This window comes from Saccopteryx leptura, chromosome 8 (assembly GCF_036850995.1).
Source record: "Saccopteryx leptura isolate mSacLep1 chromosome 8, mSacLep1_pri_phased_curated, whole genome shotgun sequence".
NCBI lineage: Eukaryota > Metazoa > Chordata > Mammalia > Chiroptera > Emballonuridae > Saccopteryx > Saccopteryx leptura.
The window spans coordinates 66568017-66590327 of NC_089510.1; the positions used below are offsets into that span (position 1 = coordinate 66568017).

At 39.9% G+C, this 22311-nt stretch overlaps 1 protein-coding gene across 1 annotated transcript; it reads left to right on the forward strand.

The window, feature by feature from the left end:
* Nucleotides 1-1756: 1756 nt before the first annotated feature.
* On the forward strand, nucleotides 1757-22275 carry RFC4 (replication factor C subunit 4). Its single transcript, XM_066346800.1, has 11 exons — nucleotides 1757-2012; nucleotides 4429-4574; nucleotides 7487-7565; nucleotides 12883-12962; nucleotides 15557-15676; nucleotides 17982-18125; nucleotides 18630-18750; nucleotides 19753-19878; nucleotides 21782-21862; nucleotides 21935-22051; nucleotides 22136-22275. The coding sequence occupies exons 2-11, from the start codon at nucleotides 4444-4446 to the stop codon at nucleotides 22229-22231; spliced, it is 1095 nt and encodes a 364-aa protein (XP_066202897.1). The 5' UTR covers nucleotides 1757-2012; nucleotides 4429-4443; the 3' UTR covers nucleotides 22232-22275.
* Nucleotides 22276-22311: the final 36 nt, after the last annotated feature.

Here is a 22311-nt window from a genome sequence, read left to right on the forward strand (position 1 = left end):
ATTTTGAGCCTCAACATTTCTCCTCCCTCTTTTTCCCCAATCAGTGCTTTGACCTTGGCATAGCAGACTTGGTGGGGTTGAGAACTTAACCTTCTCTATAACTGACTTTCTTGTTCTCTGGCTACAGGATGTTTGAATCATTTTATATGCTGCCAAAGAGACCCTCTGGTTTCCACACTTGGATTAATACTGGCAATTAATCAACCTCAGTTTCACTGTCTTTAATGTATTCCTTTCTTTCTGAATTAATTAGTCCACCCCCCCCACCCCACCCCACACACACACACAAATGGCCATCCAATTCCAAAGTTCTTATAATTACTATTTCCTAAAACCCCTGAGATATTGCATTGGTTGGTGCTTTCCCTTCCACAGGCATCCCATTTTATTTTGCCACTGGTGAAAGCCTGAACAACTGCCATAGGTTCTGGTTACCAGCAGCTGGCAGGTGACCCAACTTTAAAATTTCATCTTAAGAATCTTTTTCTAGGACCATTTCTTGTACAAATCCTCATTGGTTGAATTCCTTAGGAGACAGATTCTGAGACTTTTGTGCAGGGTTTTTATTGGGTGGTACTCTCGGATGGGGTTATACTGTGATACAAGGGCAACAGAAATCTAGAGCCCACCGCACCTGTACATTATTACCAATCCTTTATTTTGTGTGTGTGTGAGAGACAGAGACAGACAGAGAGATAGGCACAGACACATGGGAAGGGGGAGAGATGAGAAGTATCAATTCTTTGTTGTGGCACATTAGTTGTTCATATTGATTGCTTTCTCATGTGCCTTGACTGTGGGACTACAGCAGACCAAGTGACCCCTTGCTCAAGCCAGCAATCTCGGACTCAAGGAAGCGACCATGGGGTCATGTTTATGATCCCATGCTCAAGCCAGCGACCCCGCGCTCAAGTTAGTGAGCCCCATTCAAGCCCAGGAGCTCAGGTTTTGAACCTGGGGTCCTCTGCGACCCAGTCCCAAGTGCCACTGCCAGGTCAGGCAGTCCTTTAACTTTCATTAACCATCTGCACCACCACATTTCAGAGCAGGGCAGGACTGTACTTGCATGACAAAGTCCTTCCTCTCACTGACGAGCAGACACTACAAGAGGCATAAGCCATGCACTCGAAAGGGGAAGGAAAGGCATTGCCTTCAGCCGCTTCTGCTCTTAACACGCTGCGACCACGAAGCCAAAGGAAGAATAGGTATCCTCAGAGCGTCCTCTCCTGGCAAAGATCGACCCCACCTTCCATTACCATTCTTGAGTCGAAGCAGGTTGAAAGCCGAATTGTGATCCTTCAGAAATGCCAGCGAGGCGCCCCACTGGTTTGAAGTTCACAGTGAAGTACAGGTTCTGCAGATTCAAACCCACTAAGGGAATGGGCCTTCTGAGACCTTTACTGGACCGCGGGGTTCCGGAGGCCTGCAAACCCCTCCCCCACCATCATCGCGGGCAAGAGGCCGCCGCGCCCTCCCCCCACGTTCGCCGAGCAGGCCGAGTGCGGGGTGCCCGCATCGCCTCGGTACGGTCGCGGCCATATACCCCTGCCCTGCAATCTGCAGTGGGAGGAATGCACGGGGTCAGGGTGGAACTATAGTTACACCTCCTCAGTCACTCCCGTTCAATCTACGCAGCCCTAAAAGCCTGTGTGTCTTCTCTCTTTAGATAAAGCACTACCGGGTTCCCTAACGGGGAGCGGGAGCGCGCGGCCCGGAAGTGACGCGCACGCACGCCGCGTACTCCCGCCCCGCCCTCCGCCTGCTGTTCCGTGGCGGGAACTGAGGCCGTGGTGTTGGTTACGTTGGCTCTTGTCAGCCTGTCGGATCGCTCGGGCTTCCCTGATTCTGGTATTTTCAGGTCGGGGAACTGAGCGAAGACTTCGATACCGCCTCGCCCTTGCACCGTTCCGGAAGCCCCAGGAACGAGCCGGCGGCGCGTCCTCGCTCCGGAGACAGCGGCCGAAAGGCCCCAGCAGTGTCCGGGAACGCGCGCGAGAAGCCGGGGATAACAGGTGACCAGCCGGAGAAGTTGCGAAGGTTGCTTTGCCTTCCTGTGCCGCTGCGCCCGGGCTGCCCCCGGGCTGTCCCCGCGCTGCCCCCGGGCTGTCCCCGCCCGCGTCGTGGCGCGCACCGGGCTGGACCCGCGCTCCGGCCTAGCTGCCTCCACCCCCTGGAGAAAGGGCCCAGTACCGCGGTTTTCGGAGCCCTGCCATGGCTCTGTAGTACTGTTTAGCAGCCTGTGGCAGGGGGTGTAATCCAACACGTTAAAAACCGTGGCAGTTTACAGGTGCTAACAGTTTCTTTTGTTTATTAAGTATTACACGGATGCCAAGCGGAGAACTATGTGTTTGCACAGTTCTTTTAGTTGCCTTAAAGAGTAGGCCTTGGAGCATCTAGCATGTACCAGTCAGGGCACTAGGCCTTGGGGTATAGCACTGAAAAACAGACTTGTCAGTAACGCTGGGAATGTTCAGACAAGCTCCTGATGCTTTTCTATCCCTGAAAACAGCCGTCTGTTTACCCGAGTGTTTAATAGTGGTTATCTTCTGGATGAGATTTTGTTTGAATTTTTAAGCTCAGACATTTCTTCAGTGTTTTGATTTTTTCCAAATGAGTAAAAACAGTTACATTCTTTTCTTTTTTAAATGTTTATTTTATTTTTATTTTTTATTTTTTTGCATTTTTCTGAGGCTGGAAACAGGGAGAGACAGTCAGACAGTTTCCCGCATGCGCCCGACCGGGATCCACCCGGCACGCCCACCAGGGGGCGATGCTCTGCCCCTCCGGGGTGTCGCCATGTTGCGACCAGAGCCACTCTAGTGCCTGGGGCAGAGGCCAAGGAGCCATCCCCAGCGCCCGGGCCATCTTTGCTCCAATGGAGCCTTGGCTGCGGGAGGGGAAGAGAGAGACAGAGAGGAAGGCCCGGCGGCGGGGTGGAGAAGCAAATGGGCGCTTCTCCTATGTGCCCTGGCCGGGAATCGAACCCGGGTCCTCCGCACGCCAGGCCGACGCTCTACCACTGAGCCAACCGGCCAGGGCTAAATGTTTATTTTATTGATTTGAGAGAGAGAGAGACAGGAACATCAGTCTGCTCCTGTACACGCCCTGACAGGAGATCAAACCAGCAACCTCTGCGTTTCCAAAGGATGCTCGAACCTACTAAGCTATGCGGTCAGGGCAACGGCTACTTTCATTTTAACAATAGAGCCCCTCTCCATACAGACTAGCCCCAGAAAAAAGCCTCTGAATTCAATAATTGGTTCTGCCAGTAAAACAGGCCCTTGAGTTGTGCTCTAGCCCTCCCACCCCCCCAAAAAATGGAGGTTCTCATTTGTGGTCCTAGCACTTCTAATGGTCGAGTCTGAGGAACACTTAATCCCGTAGCTCAAATGAAAGAGGCTGTAGAAGTCTGTGTAGAGCAGGGGTCGGGAACCTATGGCTCGTGAGCCAGATGTGGCTCTTTTTATGGCTGCATCTGGCCAGCAGACAAATCTTTAATAAAAAAAATAATGTTAAAAATCTAAAACAGTCTCATGTATTACAATCCATTCATTTCGTACCGCTCATGTTCATGGTTGCGGGTGGCTGGAGCCAATCACAGCTGTCCCCTGAGACAACACCTAATTTTTATTGGATAATGCGTAAGGTACACAGGTCGTTGTATGGCTCTCATGGAATTACATTTTAAAATATGTGGTGTTCATGGCTCTCTCAGCCAAAAAGGTTCCCGACCCCTGGAGAGTTTGACCATTAATGAGTTCATATTTATCAAAAAGTTTGGAACTCTTAATAAGTTATCAGACATAAGATTTATCTTTATTCTTTAACTCCCTCATTATAAATAGATTCTCAGTTCTTGAAACACTGTCTTGGCTGGTTGGCTCAGTGGTAGAGCGTCAGCCTGGCGTGCAGGAGTCCCGGGTTCGATGCCCGGCCAGGGCACACAGGAGAAGCGCCCATCTGCTTCTCCACCCCCCTCTCCTTCCTCTCTGTCTCTCTCTTCCCCTCCCGCAGCCAAGGCTCCATTGGAGCAAAGTTGGCCCGGGCGCTGGGGATGGCTCCTTGGCCTCTGCCTCAGGCGCTAGAGTGGCTCTGGTCGCGACAGAGCGACGCCCCAGATGGGCAGAGCATCGCCCCCTGGTGGGCGTGCCGGGTGGATCCCGGTCGGGCGCATGCGGGAGTCTGTCTGACTGCCTCCCCGTTTCCAGCTTCAAAAAAAAAAAAAAAAAGAAAGAAAGAAACACTGTCTTTTATGTCCTTGCAGCCTTCAGTTCATTGCATTTAGAGGGTGCTAGGTCATGGAGTGTTGTCCTTTATTTAGTAAGTGATTATTGAATATTTTTGCACGAGGTTAAGTGTGCTTTCAGTCTGTACTTTCCCATAATGGTTTCAAAAGAATTTTTCTTTTTTTGTCTTGCACTTGGTCAGGGTGAAGCAACAACCATGCAGGCATTTCTAAAAGGCACATCTATCAGTACCAAACCACCACTGACCAAGGATCGAGGGGTAGCTGCCACTGCTGGAAGCAGTGGAGAGAACAAGAAAGCCAAACCTGTTCCATGGGTGGAAAAATAGTAAGAATTCTGTTTTTGTTGAAATTGTTAACAAATTACATCTCTAATTTGTTCAGATCACTTTTTTTAACCTAAGCAGGATTGCTTTGCTTTTAGATCAGTGGTTCTCAAAGTGTGCGCCGGGGCGCACTGGTGCGCCCTGTGGTATTCCAGAGAAATATGTGCCTGTTGGGGACCAAAAATCCAACGGGGTTTTTGGAGTTTAGATTTTTGGGGGATAGAGGTGTGGGGAATTGGCTGTAAGCTGACAGTCTGCCCAACCCCCCACCTCACTTGCCTGATTAGGTTGCAAAAGGCTGTTAAACTGTGGTGCTGGATTGTTTACACTACCCCCCATGTTCCCCGGAAAGACTGGAGGCAAGTTTCTTCTATCCTTTGTTTGGTGTAAAGTTAAGAATGATATGTGTGGTGGGGGTTTTCTGCACTCAACACAAGAGTAAAAAGAGAGGAATTATTCAGTGTAATGATGAGGAAATGAGTTTCCCTTTCAAATATATGCCCGAACATTGAAGAAATCACTAGGACACATCAGGCTTGTGTTTCTCATAAACACAAGAATGAAAAAACACATTTGCACCAGGACCTGCCAAATTTATTAAATCTAACTAAGAATGTATCTGTATATATAAAAAGATAACTTTTTTGTCTTTTTTTTATTTTGTAATCCCTCTTTTTTACGAATCCTAAAAAGCATAACTCAAAAAATGTAACAAAAATGTTTTTTAATGTCAGAATAAATTTAATTTTGTCGTATTTATTTCATTTAATTGCCATAAAAGCACACTTGGACTTTTTTTTCTTCAATATTTGACTTAATTATTATAACGTATTTCTCAGAAATTTGTATATAGTGCGTCTACAATGATTTGAAGGATTTTAAATGTGCCCTGACATCAAAAAATTTGAGAAACACTGGTTTAGATGTTGAAAAGCTCCCAATTATGTAAGTCATAGAACCTTGGAGCTGAAAAAAGACCCTAGAATGATCTTGTTTAATTCCTTTATTTTATAGATGAACTAAGGTCTTCTCTATAACTCAGTTCTGTGGTTTTAGGGGCTGGGATATACATTGAAAAAAACAAAATTTTTATAAGCTGGCTCATGGTCAGGAATTCTACTTAAATCCAAATAATCAGTTCCCCTTGCACTACTGATAGGTTGAAATTGTTGAGTTTTTGTTTTTTAGACATTTTGGCAAAAATAACGAAGTGGCACTTAAATTTCAATTAGCTAAAATGGTATTATGACAAGTAGTAATTATAACACCAAGTATAGCCTCAGTTATTACTAATGGTTTGTAGATTACTTACTAAGGCCAAATAAGGCCCTCATGTTTTGTTTGGAATCAACAATTTTTTTTATTTTTTATTCTTTTCCAAGTGAAAGGAGGGGATATAGAGAGATAGACTCTCGCATGTGCCCAACCAGGATCCACCTGGCACCCCCCATCTGGGGCTGATGCTCTGCCTGTGTGGGCCCATGTTCACAATTGAGCTGTTTTTAGTGCCTGAGGCGGAGACTCCATGAATCATCCTCAGCACCTGGGGCCAACACGCTTGAACCAATTGAGCCATGGCTGTGGGAAGGGAAGAGAGATAGAGAAGGGGGAGGGGTGGAGAAGCAAATGGCTGTTTCTCCGGTGTTCTGTGACTGGGAATCAAACCTGGAATATCTGTCTGCACACCGGGCTGACATTCTCTACCACTGAGTCAACTAGCCAGGACCTACCAATCATTCTTTTAAGAATAGCAAGTTTCACATAAAAATCTAGGTTTTTTAAAATAAAAAGTGTATTATACAAGATGGGAAAATCTAGATTTTTCAGCTTCTCAGGAGATTAAGCAACACTAGATGCAAATTCTCACTTGACAAGAGTTAGATGGACTTGAATACTATTTCTCACTTTGGAAAGGTCTTATGTTCCTTAATTCACCATAGTCCCTGTTTTCTCTTGCCTTACACTCCATCTTCTTCATTCTTGTTCATCTGCTGGGCCTCTGCAGGTATTTGAATATGAAACTGGTTTATCATCTACTCTGGTTTTCCTAGAAAACATTCTCTGACATGAAATTCATGCCTGGCACTGACCCAGTTAATTAGAAAAATATGATTCAGAAAGAATTTTTGATGAGTTAACTAAGCACAAAGCCTCATTTTAGGGTTGGGAGTATAACTGTTCTAGCTTTCCTCTTTTGTTTTTTTATGACAGAGAGAGACAGAGAGAGGGACAGATAGGGGAAGACAGACAGGAAGGGAGAGATGAGAAGCATCAGTTCTTCATTGCTTCTCCTTAGTTGTTCATTGATTGCCTTGTCATATGTGCCCTGACGAGGGGCTACAGCAGAGCGAGTGACCCCTTGCTCAAGCCAGCAATCTTGGACTCAAGACAGCAGCGCCCATGAAGTCATGTCTATGATCCCACACTCAAGCCAGTGACACTGTGCTCAAGCTGGTGAGTCCAAAGGTCACTGGCTTGAAGCCCAAGGCACTGACTTGAGCAAGGGGTCACTGGCTCAGCTGGAGCCCTCTGGTCAAGGCACATATGAGAAAGCAATCAGTGAACAACTGAAGTGTGCCACAACTATAAGCTGATGCTCCTCATCTCTCCCTTCCTGTCTGACTGTCCCTCCTCTCTCTCTGTCTCTTATGCTAAAATAAAATAAAATCCTTTTGCTTAATTTTTGTGAGTATAACAGATGCAAACTGGAAAAGTGAAAAACACTCTTAGAATGTTTTTACTTAAGGTAAATACAAATGGGATTTCCACCTACTTCCAATTTTGACAGCTTCTCATTTTATTACCAGTATATGAGAATTGTTGGTATTTTAGCAAAAAGAATACTTGGAGACTTTTCTGTGGCTATTTATTATAATATACTAAATAACCTTTGGTTGTAACCTTTTTTTCCCAGTCGCCCAAAATGTGTGGATGAAGTCGCTTTCCAGGAAGAAGTGGTTGCAGTGCTGAAAAAGTCTTTAGATGGAGCTGATGTGAGTAGCAGATAATATTTAATGTCACTAGGAAATTTAAGACTTAATTTATTCACTCTTTTCCTTTATAACCTCCTGCCCCCATTAAACACTATACTATGTATACAGTAGGCTCTTGATAACTATTTATACAGTGGACAATTAGTTCAACAAATACAGGGTGGAACAAAAGTAGGTTTATAGTTGTTCGTGTGGAAAATAATACAATAATTAATAAATAATAATAAAAGAATAAATGCTGTGTTTCACTCTTTCACAGCTGTAAACCTACTCTTGCCCCACCCTGTTATTATGGAGCATCTCCTATGCTGTCCTATGACGTTGTTATATAGTACTTAAGTATAGACCATTGAGCAAGACATAATGGGTCCCATTGCTCCTGAGCTTTTATTTTGGTGGGGAATGACAGAATAAACATGTAAGCCAAATAAATAAAAGAATTCTAGATGACAATATGTGTTACAAAGAAGAATCAGAGAGCCCTGGCCATATAGTTCAGATGGTTAGAGTGTCATCCTGCAGCATAGAGGTTGCCAGTTCAATTCCCGGTCAGGGCACATAAAGGAACAGATTGATGTTTCTGTCTCTCTTTTCTTTCCCCTCTCTAAAATCAATAAAAGAAGCATGAAAAAATTTTAGAGAAGAGTCAGAGATTCTTTGAAAGTATAATTTCTCTAATAGTTACAAAATTGTCACAGGGATATAAAGTACATCATAGTGAATATAGTCAGTAATAATACTATGGTGCCATATGGGTTCTACACTTATGAGGGGGTGTATCACTTTATAAATTGTATAAATGTCTAATTACAATGCCATATACCTGAAACTAATATTAAATAATATTAAATGTCAACTATAATTGAAAAATGTAAAAAGTAATAAATTTTAAAAAGGTTTAATTTCTCACCTAATTGTAGGGTTTGATTTGAACTACAGTACAAAAAGAAATTGAGCATTTACTTCTGCTTTTAGCACTGTGTCTCCTGCTATGATGAGTGGAATAACATATCCTTAAGTGACATGCATTTTAGATTATTCAGAGACAAAATAAACCCATATAAAGAATTGGCCATTTAAAATTGTATATGATAAAGTGCTTTAAGAACTTAGTGAAGGAAGGGGAAAAGTTGCAGATGAAAGTTATAGTTGGTTTTTGCTTTATTCCCAAAATTTGCTTCTTTCCCTTAACCTAGCTGTTTTGAATGCGAGGTTCTTTTGTTTTTTTTGCTGCCATTGTTCTCTTCCTGGAATTACAGTACAACAACACATATTTTGAAAGAAGTTACATTTATAAAACTATTTAAAATCTTTTTACCAGTATTTGATGGATATGATCCACATATTTACCTTTTAATCATATACTAGTATATGATTCTAATTGCTTACTGATATTTATACATATTAAAGAACAGGTGTACTTTAATTGCTAGTGTTCTCAAGTCTAATCTAGTAGGATTATGCTTCAGTTCTTGACTTCATACCATTTAATTTACAAGGCTGAATTAAGAACTTAACCACTTTTTTACTATTTTGTGGGGTGTTTTTTTTTCAGACTAAATTGGTAAAACTTAAAGATGAGGTAATTTTTTTTAATTCTATAGAGTAAAGGAAAATAGTTAATTCCTCATTTACTTTAAAAGGTTTTAAAGTAGAATTATAATGAGTTTTTTTCCAGAAATCAATTTTAAGAACTGATACTCCACATAGAATTCTTTTCCCCCCATGTTTATACAGCATAACGATTTAACTTACATATATCTTGATATGATTACTATAAGTTTGGTTAGTATCCATCTTCTCATGTAGATATATATAAAAAAAATATTTTTCTCCTTGTGATGAGAACTTAGGATCTACTCTCAACAACTTTCATATATATTATACAGCAGTGCTAACTAGTCATGTTGTTCATTACATCCCTAGTACTTATTTTATAGTTGAAAGTTTATATACCATTTGACCACCTTTCTTCAGTTTCCTCTCCCCCAATCCTCTGCCACTTTTCTTTTTTTATTTTTTTAAGAGAGAGAGAGAGAGAGAGACAGAAAGAAAGGGAGAGAGATGAGAAGTATCAACTCGTAGTTATAGCACTTTAGTTGTTCATTGCTTCTCATATGTGCTTGACTAGGGGACTCCAGCCAAGCCAGTGACTGGCTGCTTCAAGCCAGTGATCATAGGCCATGTCAATGGTCCCACACTCAAGCCAACAACCTTTTGCTCAAGCTGGTGAGCTTGTGTTCAAGCTGGATGAACCCACACTCAAGCTGGCAACCTTGGAGTTTTGAACCTGGGATTTCAGCGTCCAGGTCGATGCTCTATCCACTGCACCACCACTGGTCAGACCTCTTTTCTTTATTAGTATTTTTTTTTGCATTCCACATTTAAGTGAGATCATACAGTATTTTTTCTTCTCTGACTTATTTCACTTAGCATGATTCCCTCAAGGTTAATCCATGTTGTCAAAAATGGCAGGATTTCCTAGTATTTTCTGGCTGAATAAAATTACATTGTGTATGTTAAATTTTAATTAAATTTATTGAGGTAACATTGATAACATCATATAAATTTCAGGTGTACAACATTATAATTCAATGTTTGTATACTTTGTTTTGTGCCTACCACCCAGTCTAGTTTTTTTCCATTACCATATATCTGATCCCCTTTACCCAATTTTTTGTTCCCCCAACACCCTTCCCCTCTGGTAATCACCATTCTGTTGTATGTATCTATGAGTTTGTTTTATTTGTTACTTTTTGTTTTATACTCCACATGGGTGAAATCGTACGGTTTTTGTTCTTTTAATCTAGCTTATTTAACTTAGTATAATACTTTCAAGATCCATCCATATCGCAAATGGCAGCATCTCATCTTTTTCTTTCTTTTTTTTATACCTAAGTATTTTGTTGTACACATATACCACATCTTTATCCAGTCATCTGTCAATAAACTCGTGGTTTTCATGTCTTGACTATTGTAGGTAGTGCTGCAGTGAACATAGGAGTGGCTGTATCTTTACAAATACATGTTTTTATATTTTCAGGGTAAATATCCAGAAGAATTGCTGGATCATGTGGTAGTTTTAAAATATTTTTTATTTACTTACTTTAGAGAGAGGAGAGAGAAAGAGAAGGGGAAGGAGGAGTGGGAAGCATCCACTCATAGTTGCTTCCTATATATACCTTGGCTGAGCAACCTCAGTATTCCAGGTCAATACTTTACACTGTGCCTCCACCAGAAGAATAATGAATAAGTTATTCTTAATTTTTTAAAGAACCACCATGCTGTTTCCCACAGTGGCTGTACCAATATACATTTCTACCAGCAGTGTATAAAGGCGCCACTTGTTATTTCTTATTTTTTATAGTAGCCATTCTAACAGATGTGAGGTGATCTCACTGTGGTTTTAATTTGTATTTCTCTAATAGCTAATAAGGCACATACAGTTCTTGAATGCACCATATATATCAGACTGTTATATAATGTATGGTTTAATCATTTTACCATGTTTTAAAGAATTTAAATTATATGATAGTTACCTGATGAAGCATTATAAGTATTGATTAAGGTATGCACATATCAAAGTAATAGTTATAACTTGGCCTGGGCTAAGTGGCTCAATGGATAAAACAGTGACCCAGTGTGCCAAAGGTCAGGGGTTTGACCCCCCAGTAAGGGCATGTATAAGAAGCAATCAATGAGTACACAACTAAATGGAACTAAGTGAAACAGTGAGTTGATACTTTCTCTCTTTCCTTCTCTCAAATCAATGGAAAAATTAATAAAAGAGTAATTAACTTTAAAAACAAAGGAGCCTAAGAATGTTTTCTTACTTTGTTTTTTTTAACTATTGGTTACCATTTTAATAGTAACAGTCTTCTAGTATATTTGTCTACATATGGCCATACCACCCTGAATGTGCCCGATTTTGTCTAATTAATATATCTATATGTTGATTTATTTATTTGGCATATATTGAGTACTGTACAAGATGCTGAGAATACAGATGTGAAAAGAACAAATGTGGTTCTTGACCTTAAGCATCTAGTAAGGTAGACAGGTATTTCACAATTAAACTCAACAGTTAAGTAAATAATAACTAATTGCTAACTGCATCTAGTACAATAAAGACTGAGGAGAAATTAACAGAGGAGACCCACTTTAGATTGAGTGGTCAGGGAAGGCTTCTGACACAAAATGCAGTAGGAGTTGCCTGGGCAGAATAAAGGAGTCAGACGCTATCTTGTGGGGGACAGCCTATGTGCTGGCCATAAAGTGCTTAGGTATTGGGAGGTCATGGTAAATGGGAGCCAGCCTAGAAGGTAAGAGAAATGGTGAGCAGATCATGGATGTCCTTGTAGGTTATGGTAAGCAGTTGATTTGTCTGTCTTTGTTTTTCCACAGAGTATGGCACCAGCTAATAGTTTTAAGTAGCAAGCAGAGTGACAATGATTTGGGTGAAGAGTGAATGGATGAAAAGGGGTGAAAGGTGGGGGTTAGGCAGGAGTGGAAGCAAATAAACTACTCTCTAATTTCCTATGTGCAATTATTTTCCTACATTAAAAGACTTAATGAATGTACAGTTTTGTAAGGGAGGTATTTAGGATTTAGTACATTTATTAACCTATACTACAAATCATTTGCCTGCTTGATAAGGAGCCAAACTAGCTGGACTTAAAGTGTAGAAGAGGATAACTAGTAATTTATTCTTATCCTTTCTTTAATGAATTCTCAAAATATGCAGGCATCCTACAGGGCACATGATCATTATGTGGAGTTCTACTTGGCATTAAGAGATGTTTAGTTTTTTTTAAATGTTTCCATTCTTCAGCTCATTCAAAGCCCTATTAGGTCTTTTCACTCCTTTTTCTCAGTAATGACCAAATTCAGTTACTCCTGTGTTCTGTTTCCTCTTTGAAACAATTGCTAATCTTTATAAAATATAGAATCTTATCCAATCCTGAGCAAAGGGGTGGGTTAGGGAACTGACAGAAGTCTGGATTCCCTTCAGAAATAAAAGGTTTCTAGTTCAGCTTTGAAAACTTCATCTAAACAGATTAAGTATAGAGCAATCATAAATATATAATTAAGCTTAAGATATTAGAAAGACATGTTGGGGGAAAAGTCACTAGTTGTGAAAAAAGCAAGAGTTAGAGCTATTAATATTATGATACCAGTTATATTAAGTCTGTGTCTTAACATATATGTACCCTCTCTATTGGGGAAATTATTACATTGTTCCATAGACATTTTCAGTCATTTTCATGTATTTGTGCCAAAAGTATAATTTTAAAAAAATGAAATTTAACTTCTACAGCTCCCTAATCTCCTGTTTTATGGGCCACCTGGAACTGGAAAAACATCCACTATTTTGGCAGCAGCTAGGGAACTCTTTGGGTAAGTTGAAATCTCTCTTTTTAGACATGGCACTGAAAATCTCTGCTCCTGCTTTTCTTTATTTAAAAATTTGCACTGGAAAAAAGATTTGCATTTGGTTTCTCTGTGAAATTGCTTTTGTTTCTGAACTTTTTATTAATCCAGTGGTTCTATTTCCAGTCCCTCCCCTTCAATAAATTAGCTTGCCTGCATGTTTTTAACCTTTATTCTGAACTTTATTCAAATATTTTAATGTACTAGACACAGGGAGTCTCGTGATTCTTTTATTTTTAATCACTTTTTTAAATTATGGTTTTGGACCCAGAGAACTCAGCCTGTAGTCATGTCTCCAGTCATGTTAATAGTTTCATCCCACTTTCTTAATGATTTCATTCACATCTGTGTCGTGTGATCGAATCTGTTGTGTCTGATGCTACTGACTTGGACCACCTCTTCTAGAGTTCTTTCTTGCACTGGCTTTCCTAGGCCGTGCCTCTGGAGTGGCAGGCCAGCTCCTTGCCTTCAGGCATCTTAAGTGCAAGCAGTATGTGGTAGCTGATGAAGTATGATTCCGGGTACAGCAGAAAATCTCTATGAGCCGCCTTACTAGAGTCCACTTCCTAGATTCTGTCTTGGCTTAGCCAACCATACTCTAGGAGCCCTTAACTAGGAAAAAATATAAGACTGGGTTGATACCCAAGCAACATGCTCCAGTATAGCAAAGGTATCTTGAATTTATCCAGAATTTTTATATTAGGGTATGACCAAAGGGTACATCGGAAATCTTACAAATGAAAGTAATTAGATAGATGCCTATGGAACCACTGAATATGTGAAAAAAATCAAAAGTCTTATCTTCTGTGAACTTAATATTGTATTTATTTGAGAGCAACTTTCGTTTCTTAAGAAAATTATAAAAGTTTTTTTACAATTCTACAACTCCTCAGATCCAAACTGAACCAGCCTTAGCAATGTACTCATAATGAAATTAAGTAGTTTATTATTATTCTAGAGTAGGTCAGTCTAAATTATATAACTCTTAAAATATCCCTTAGACAAGAATACATGTCCTTATAGAACTAAAATAACTTATTTTAACTATAAATTTCACATTTAATAATATATGTGGTTTTAAAATAGAAAATATATACACAGAGCTTCCTAAATGTTTATGCCCCTAGAAAATAATAAAGCCTGACCAGGTGGTGGTTTAATGGATAGAGGGTCAGCCTGGGACGCTGAGGACCCAGGTTCGAAACCCTGAGGTTGCTGGCTTGAGCGCAGGCTCACCAGCTTGACCGCAGGGTCACTGACTTGAGTGTGGGACCATAGACATAACCTCATGGTCCCTAGCTTGAGTCCAAAGGTCACTGGCTTGGCTAAAGCTCTCCTGTCAAGGCATGCATGAGAAAGCAATCAACGAACTACTAAAGTGCCACAGTTATTAGTTGATGCTTCTCTTCTCTCTCCCTTCCTGTCTTGTCTGTCCCTGTTTCTGTTTCTCTCTCTCTCTCTTTCTCTCAAGAAAAATATATAGAGAGAAAATAATAAATACATATCTAAATCTTGCTTTTTTGCCCTGGCTAGTTGGCTCAGTGGTAGAGCGTCGGCCTGGCGTGTGGAAGTCCTCAGTTCAATTCCTGGTCAGGGCACCCAGGAGAAGCACCCATTTGCTTCTCCACCCCTCCCCCTCTCCTTCCTCACTGTCTCTCTCTTCCCCTCCCACAGCCAAGGCTCCATGGGAGCAAAGTTGGCCCAGGCACTAAGGACGGCTTCATGGCCTCCGCCTCAGGCGCTAGAATGGCTCTGTTGCAACAGAGCAACACCTCTCATGGGCAGAGCATCGCCCTCTGGTAGGCATGCCATGCTGGGTGGATCCCGGTCAGGCGCATGCAGGAATCTGTCTGACTGCCTCCTAACTTCAGAAAAATACAAAAAATAATAATAATAATAAATCTTGGGTTTTTTTTTTTAGTTTAAAAATATGTATAAATATGTAGGGAAATGGAAGTTTTCAAAATAGTGCTTTGGGTGTGCCAGTTTTAATTATTTTTTGATTTCCCTACAGTGAGCTACTTTTAATAATTTTCTTTAAAACCCACTTTAAAAAAAAATCTTCATGTTTTAATCTAGTAATTTTCCTTATGGCAAGGTACCCTATGGAAATAATTCAGAATATGCTATATTGACGTATTATTTAAAATTGTAACATACTTAAAACTATCTAAATGTCTAACAACGGAAGGATGTTAAATAAATTAAGTAAATGATGGTACAGTAGTAGTGTGGAATGTCATATAGCTATTAAAATGGTATTTCTGGAGGTTCTGATGACATAGCAAGATGATTAAGATACAATATTAAGTGGAAAATTGATTTAAAATTTTATACATTATATAATATCATCTACCTTTTTTTTTTTAAAGCATGATAAAAAGCCAAAATGTTAATTGCATGTCTCTGCAAAAAAAAATACAGAAATGATTGTGTACCTTCTGTCCATATTGTTTAGTTTGTGGATTTTAAACAACTGCAAAGCATGCAAATGTAAAATGTGGTTAAACCTATTATTGATATGCTCTGTGATGTTTCATATTTGCTTTATTTTGGTATAGGCATGAACTTTATCGATTAAGAGTTCTTGAGTTAAATGCATCTGATGAACGTGGAATACAAGTAGTCAGAGAGAAAGTGAAGAATTTTGCTCAATTAACTGTATCAGGAAGTCGTTCAGAGTAAGTAAGCTACCTTTACTTCTGCATACCATGTCATTGTATTTGTGTAAAATACATATTTCTGCAAAGTTCACAACTTTTTTCATGTTAGATCTTATTTTTATCTAAATTATTTAAAGCCAGAAATGGCCCTGGCTGGTTGGCTCAACAGTATAGTGTTGGCCCGGTGTGTGGAAGTCCTAGGTTCAATTCCCAGTCAGGGCACACAGGAAAAGTGCCCATCTGCTTCTCCACTTCTCCTACTTCTCTTTCTCTCTCTCTCTCTCCTCCCGTGGTTTAAGCAAATTGGCCCTGGATTCTAAGGATGGCTCCATAGCCTTGGTCTCAGGTGCTAAAATAGCTCAGTTGCCAAGCAATGGAGCAGCAGCCTCAGATGGACAGAGCATCGGCCTGTAGGGGCCTTGCTGGGTGAATCCTGGTCGGGGAGCATGTGTGAGTCTGCCTCTGCCTCCCCCCGCCTCTCACTTATTTAAAAAAAAAATACAAAACAAAACAAAAAAAGGCAAAAATTATCTTTCCATTGTAACTAATTTTGTTGAGCTGTAAAGGGTTTTCCACTGATCTTTTGTGTATGGAGTATTAATTAACCAAATTGATAATTTATTGGTATATACATAAAAAAAATCTTGACTTCTGCAGTTGTGTTTTTTTTAAATCAGGTATTTTTAAGCTTCGTTGTATATTTCATAATTAGGGTGATTGTATAAGTTCTTATATAGAATGGGATGCTTTTAGAGTGAAAGAGAAGGTATTATTATTTATAACTAAATAGGATTGTCCTGAGTTAAACAGGGATGTTTAGTCAACTACTTATACTCCTAAGGTGGCAAAGTTTCAAGATTAAATATTTGGTACGTAGCATATACACTGCTCCCAAAAATTATTGGATCAGGAAACATGCAAATAGTCCATCCAGTACTTTCAGCCTTTTGTATAGTGCATTTTCACCAATGAAATAAAAGTTGGTTTTACATCTCATTTGCATAATTGAACAACTTTATTTGACTTGTCGTTTGCTTTTCTGATGATGTTTAATAAAATCAAATGCTTTTTTTATTGCTGCATATTCATTTCGAAATATCCCCTAATTTTTGTGAGTAGTATATTTAAATTTATATCAGAACACACATTAAGAATTTGTAGAAAGTGAATGAGCCTGACCAGGCGATGGTGCAGTGGATAGAGCGTCGGATTGGGATGCGGAAGACCCAGGTTCAAGACCCCGAGGTCGCCAGCTTGAGCGCGGGCTCATCTGGTTTGAGCAAAGCTCACCAGCTTGGACCCAAGGTCACTGGCTTGAGCAAGGGTACTCGGTCTGCTGTAGCCCTACAGTCAAGGCACATATGAGAAAGCAATCAATGAACAACTAAGGTGTCACAACGAAAAACTGATTAATTGATGCTTCTCATCTCTCTCCGTTCCTGTCTGTCCCTATCTATCCCTCTCTCTCTCTGTCTCTGTTAAAAAAAAAAGAAAAGTGAATGACTAATTTCTTTATCCACCATGCATTGACAGTGCATATAAATCATTTCTGAGAAGGCACTTAGATTAAGAATGTATAAAGAGCCTGCTGAGGCAGTGGCGCAGTGGATAGAGCATCGAACTGGGACGCAGAGGACCCAGGTTTGAAACCCCAAGTTCAAAAGCCTGAGCATGGGCTCACCAGCTTGAGCGCGGAGTTGCTGGCTTGAAGATGGGATCATAGACATCACCCCATGGTCGCTGGCTTGAGCCCAAGGTCATTGGCTTGAGCAAGGGGTCATTCACTCTGCCATAGCCCCCCAGTCAAGGCACATATGAGAAAGCAATCAGTGAACAACTAAGGTGCCACAACAAAAAACTGATGCTTCTCATCTCTCTTCCTGTTTGTCCCTATCTGTCTGTCTATCTGTCTCTCTCACACAAAAAACATGTATAAAGAACTGTTACAACTCAATAATAAGACAACCCAATTGTAAAAATGGGCAAAGTATGTGAATAGACATTACTTCAAAGAAGACACAAATGGTCAATAAAACATGAAAATATACTTATCATTAGCTATAAGAGAAATGCAGATCAAAACCACCATGAGATATCACTTTACACTCACTAGGATGGCTATAATAAAAAAATACAATAATAGCCAAATATGTGGCGATAGAAAGTAGATATTTGTGATTTCCTATGGCTAGGAGAGTTGGGAGAGAAGAAGAATAACTCCTGATGGGCATGTGGTTCCTTTTTGGGATGAAGAGTATACTCTAAAATTAGACGGTGATGACGATATGTGAATTACAACTCCCTATATATTTCTCTGAATCAGTGGGAAGCCATGTCCTCCTTTTAAGATTGTGATTCTGGATGAAGCAGATTCTATGACCTCAGCTGCTCAGGCAGCTTTAAGACGTACTATGGAGAAAGAGTCTAAAACTACACGATTCTGTCTCATCTGTAACTATGTCAGTCGGTATGTATATTGCACTGAAGATAGATGTTATTATGCAGCCTTATTTGATAACTCCCAGTAAGGAGGAAGAAAAATTGTTTCAAGGGTACATTAATAGATTAATACTTTAGTATCCTCTATCACAGGGGTCGGGAACCTTTTTGGCTGAGAGAGCCATAAACGCCCCATATTTTAAAATGTAATTCCATGAGAGCCATACAGCGACCCATGTACCTTACGCATTATCCAATAAAAATTTGGTGGTGTCCTGGAAGACAGCTGTGATTGGCTCCAGCCACCCGCAACCATAAACATGAGCGGTAGGAAATGAATGGATTGTTTTATATTTTTAACATTTTTTTTATTAAAGATTTGTCTGTGAGCCAGATGCAGCCATCAAAAGAGCCACATCTGGCTCGTGAGCCATAGGTTCCCGACCCCTGCTCTATCAAATCTTGATAAAAGTGAGTTTTTTGGGAGAAATCCTTCTTTAGACACTGACTTGTTTTTACCAATATTTTACAGAATAATTGAACCTCTGACCTCTAGATGTTCTAAATTCCGCTTCAAACCTCTGTCTGATAAAATTCAAAAGCAGCGATTACTAGACATTGCTGATAAAGAACATGTCAAAATTAGCAATGAGGTAATTACCAATTATTATTATTAGTTATTAATTATAATGACTGCATTTGAAGAGGCCCTGAAAGTAGTCGTGTATTGCTTTGATTTCTGATGTCAATTCTTCAGGCAGTTAGGCTACCATATTTCCCCATGTGTAAGATGCTCCCACATATAAGATGCACCTTAATTTTGGGTCCTGAAATTTGAAAAAAAATGTATTACATAAAATTATTGAACTCAAGTTTTATTCATCATAAAATTCATACAACTCCTCATCACTATCAAAACTCCCATCAATTAGCTTGTCCTCATCTGTGTTTGACGACAAATCACTGTTTTCAGCAATGAATGCAAAACCAAGTGCGAAAAAGCGTGAAATGCAAGTAAAAAATCTATAACCACTGTATAAGACGCACCCAGTTTTTAGACCCCAAATTTTTTGAAAAAATGTGCATCTTATACATGGGGAAATACGGTAAATGAATAACAGTTGCAATGTTAGAGAATTATGGAGTTAGTCTTTCTGTTGCTATTAGAAGTTTATTATCAGTATTTTAGAGACCCCAAACTGGGACAGATTTTATGTATCTAATGCAAATTCTGCAACAACTAATCTGCATGATGACAAGATTTTAAAGTCTTCTAGCTAATAACTACTTCGAAAAGTGATTTGGTATGATGAAATTCTGGTACCGTGATAGATATATAGGCCTATTTATTATAATAGAATTTAACCATAATTCGAACTTTCTTTGCTGTGTGTGATCAAGAAAATGGGTAAGTATGGAACATCTCTGTCTACATATTTCTTTAAAAGGCAGATCTTTTATCTTACCATTGGACTGAGGCTGTCTTCATGAATTCTGCTGCTATAGGACTGATAATATTCCCTCAAAAATGAAAATGAATTTCATTTTTCTCAACTCTAGGCTAAAATATAATGCTTTTTTACTTTATTAAAATCAAAAAGCCTTAATATGTCATCATAAGTAAAAAATACACAAAAATCTTTTTATCCCTTTAGGCAGTGTCTTGTCTTGTTAAAGTATCAGAAGGAGACTTAAGAAAGGCCATTACATTTCTTCAAAGTGCTACTCGATTAACAGGTGGGAAGGAGGTCACAGAGAGAGTGATCACGGACATTGCTGGGGTAAGAGCACCAGTTATCCTAAAATTGTTGTAGGTGGCTTTTAGAAAATTTTCATCCAACAAGTATATACAGAATGCTTATTATGTGCTATCTTAGTCCATTCAGGCTGCTCTAACAAAATACCATAGGCTGAGTGGCTTACAAACAACAGAAATTCATTCAGTAGTTCTGGAGTCTGGGACGTCCAGGATCAAGGAGCCCACAGATTCAGTGCAGTGAGGACTCACTTCTTAGTTCATGGACTCCTCTAATTCGTAGATGGCCTGCATCTTTCTGTTTTAGAAGCGAGCTGTCTGGACCCTCTTTTACTATAAGGACACTAATGCCATTCATGAGGAGTCAACCCTTGTGAACCAAACATCTCCTGAAGGCCCACCTCCAAATACCATCACTTTAGGGAATTTTTTTTTAAGTGAGAAGTGAGGAGGCAGAGAGACAAGACACTGGTATGCCCCAGGACCAGGATCCGCCTGGCAAGCCCCTACCCAGGGATGTTCTGCCCATCTGGGGCGTTGCTTCGTTGCTCAGCAACCAAGCTACATATTTTAGCAATTGAGATGAGGCCATGGAGCCTTCCTCAGCACCAGGGGCCAACTTTCTCTAACCATTCAAGCTGAGGCTATAGGCCAGGATGAGAGAGAAGAGGGGGAGGGGTAGAAAAGCAGATAGTCACTTGTCCTGTGCGCACTGACTGGAAATTGAACCCGAGACATCCATTCCCCAGGCTGACACTACCACTATGCCAACTGGCCAGGGATAGATTTTTATTTTAAACATAATTTGGGAGATGTCCCATTTAATCTATAGCAGTGTTTTTTATCCGTTGGTTCGTGGACCAGCCTGCCAAAAATTTTGTGCCTGTCCTTGAAAATTAACCACCTGATGTTTGTACAAAGGGTATACACCCAGTGATCTTAGTCAAATTTCCTTATGCTCAGGGTGATTTCTGCCTTACCTGTCCCCAAAATAATTGTTTTCACCAGTCCTAGTGTAAAAAGGTTGAAAACCACTGATCTGTAACATGTGCCAAGTACGATTCTGGGAACAGAATACTAAGTGAATAATCTGGGAGTATCGGAATGGTTTAGGGATATAGCAGTTAAAAATTTAAGATACCTATTTTCTTAGAATCTAATCTGATGGCCATATAATAAACAAGGGGCATACGTCTTCAACTTACAGAAATATTTTATTGAAGAAAATGGAATGCCACACCTGTGTTTGGATACTTGGTGGCAGGCTTTCTGTCTCAGCATTTGCACTATGTTGAAACACAGCATTAGTTTAGTCCCCATTCTCTAATAGGGGCTTTTAAAACACACCAATCTCATTAGAAGCCTCTACTTGGAGAAAGGGCATTTCCTCTTACTTTTCAAAGTACTTGATTTTTTTTTTTTTTTTAGATTTTCTTTTTATTTATTCATTATAGAGAGGAGAGAGAGAGAGAGAAAGGGGGAGGAGCAGGAAGCATCAACTCCCATATGCGCCTTGACCAGGGAAGCCCAGGGTTTCGAACTGGCAACCTGTGTTTCCAGGTTGATGCTTTATCCACTGCGCCACCACAGGTCAGGCAGTACTTGATTTTAATCACTGCTCTCCAAGAGAATGTTTATTTTGTATAATTCAAGAACCATTCAAGGACTTGAAAGCAAAAAATACATCACCCTTATTGCATAGTAGTGAGTGGTGACTGGACTAATTTAATATATTGCTTTAGCATTCTGGAGAGCTTATTTCAATTTCGGGTCCAAGAGCTTTCTAGGTCACCTCTAGAGTTAAGGATTGAGCATAAGGTCCTGTGCTAGGACTTGATGCACACAACTAACCAAACATGTAAGATGGCAATTGGCATGGCCTTTGCAGTTATGCCCAAACTGTCTTCATCCCAAAAATTCCTTTTCAGGTAATACCAACTGAGACAATTGATGGAATATTTGCTGCATGTCAGAGTGGCTCTTTTGACAGACTAGAAGCTGTGGTAAAGGTAAAGTTAAAAATACTTCAGTAACTTTTGGTAAGAGAAAATTAAATGCTGAAAGCAAATTTTTTTTCACAGGAATTAATAGATGAGGGTCATGCAGCAACTCAGCTTATAAATCAACTTCATGATGTAATTGTAGAAAATGATCATCTTTCTGATAAACAAAAGTCTATTATTACAGAAAAACTTGCAGTAAGTACACACTCTTGCACATTTTAGCAAAATATGTATTTGTACCTGAAAGGGAAGTTTATTTACTTTTTCTTTTCCTTGTAGGAAGTAGATAAATGCTTAGCAGATGGTGCTGATGAACATCTACAATTGATTAGCCTCTGTGCTACTGTGATGCAGCAGTTAACTCAAAATTGTTAAGCCCATGTTCAATTATTTTAAAAAAAATAAATGACCAAAGTATTTTTAAAGTGAATATACAATTTATTTAACATTCAAAC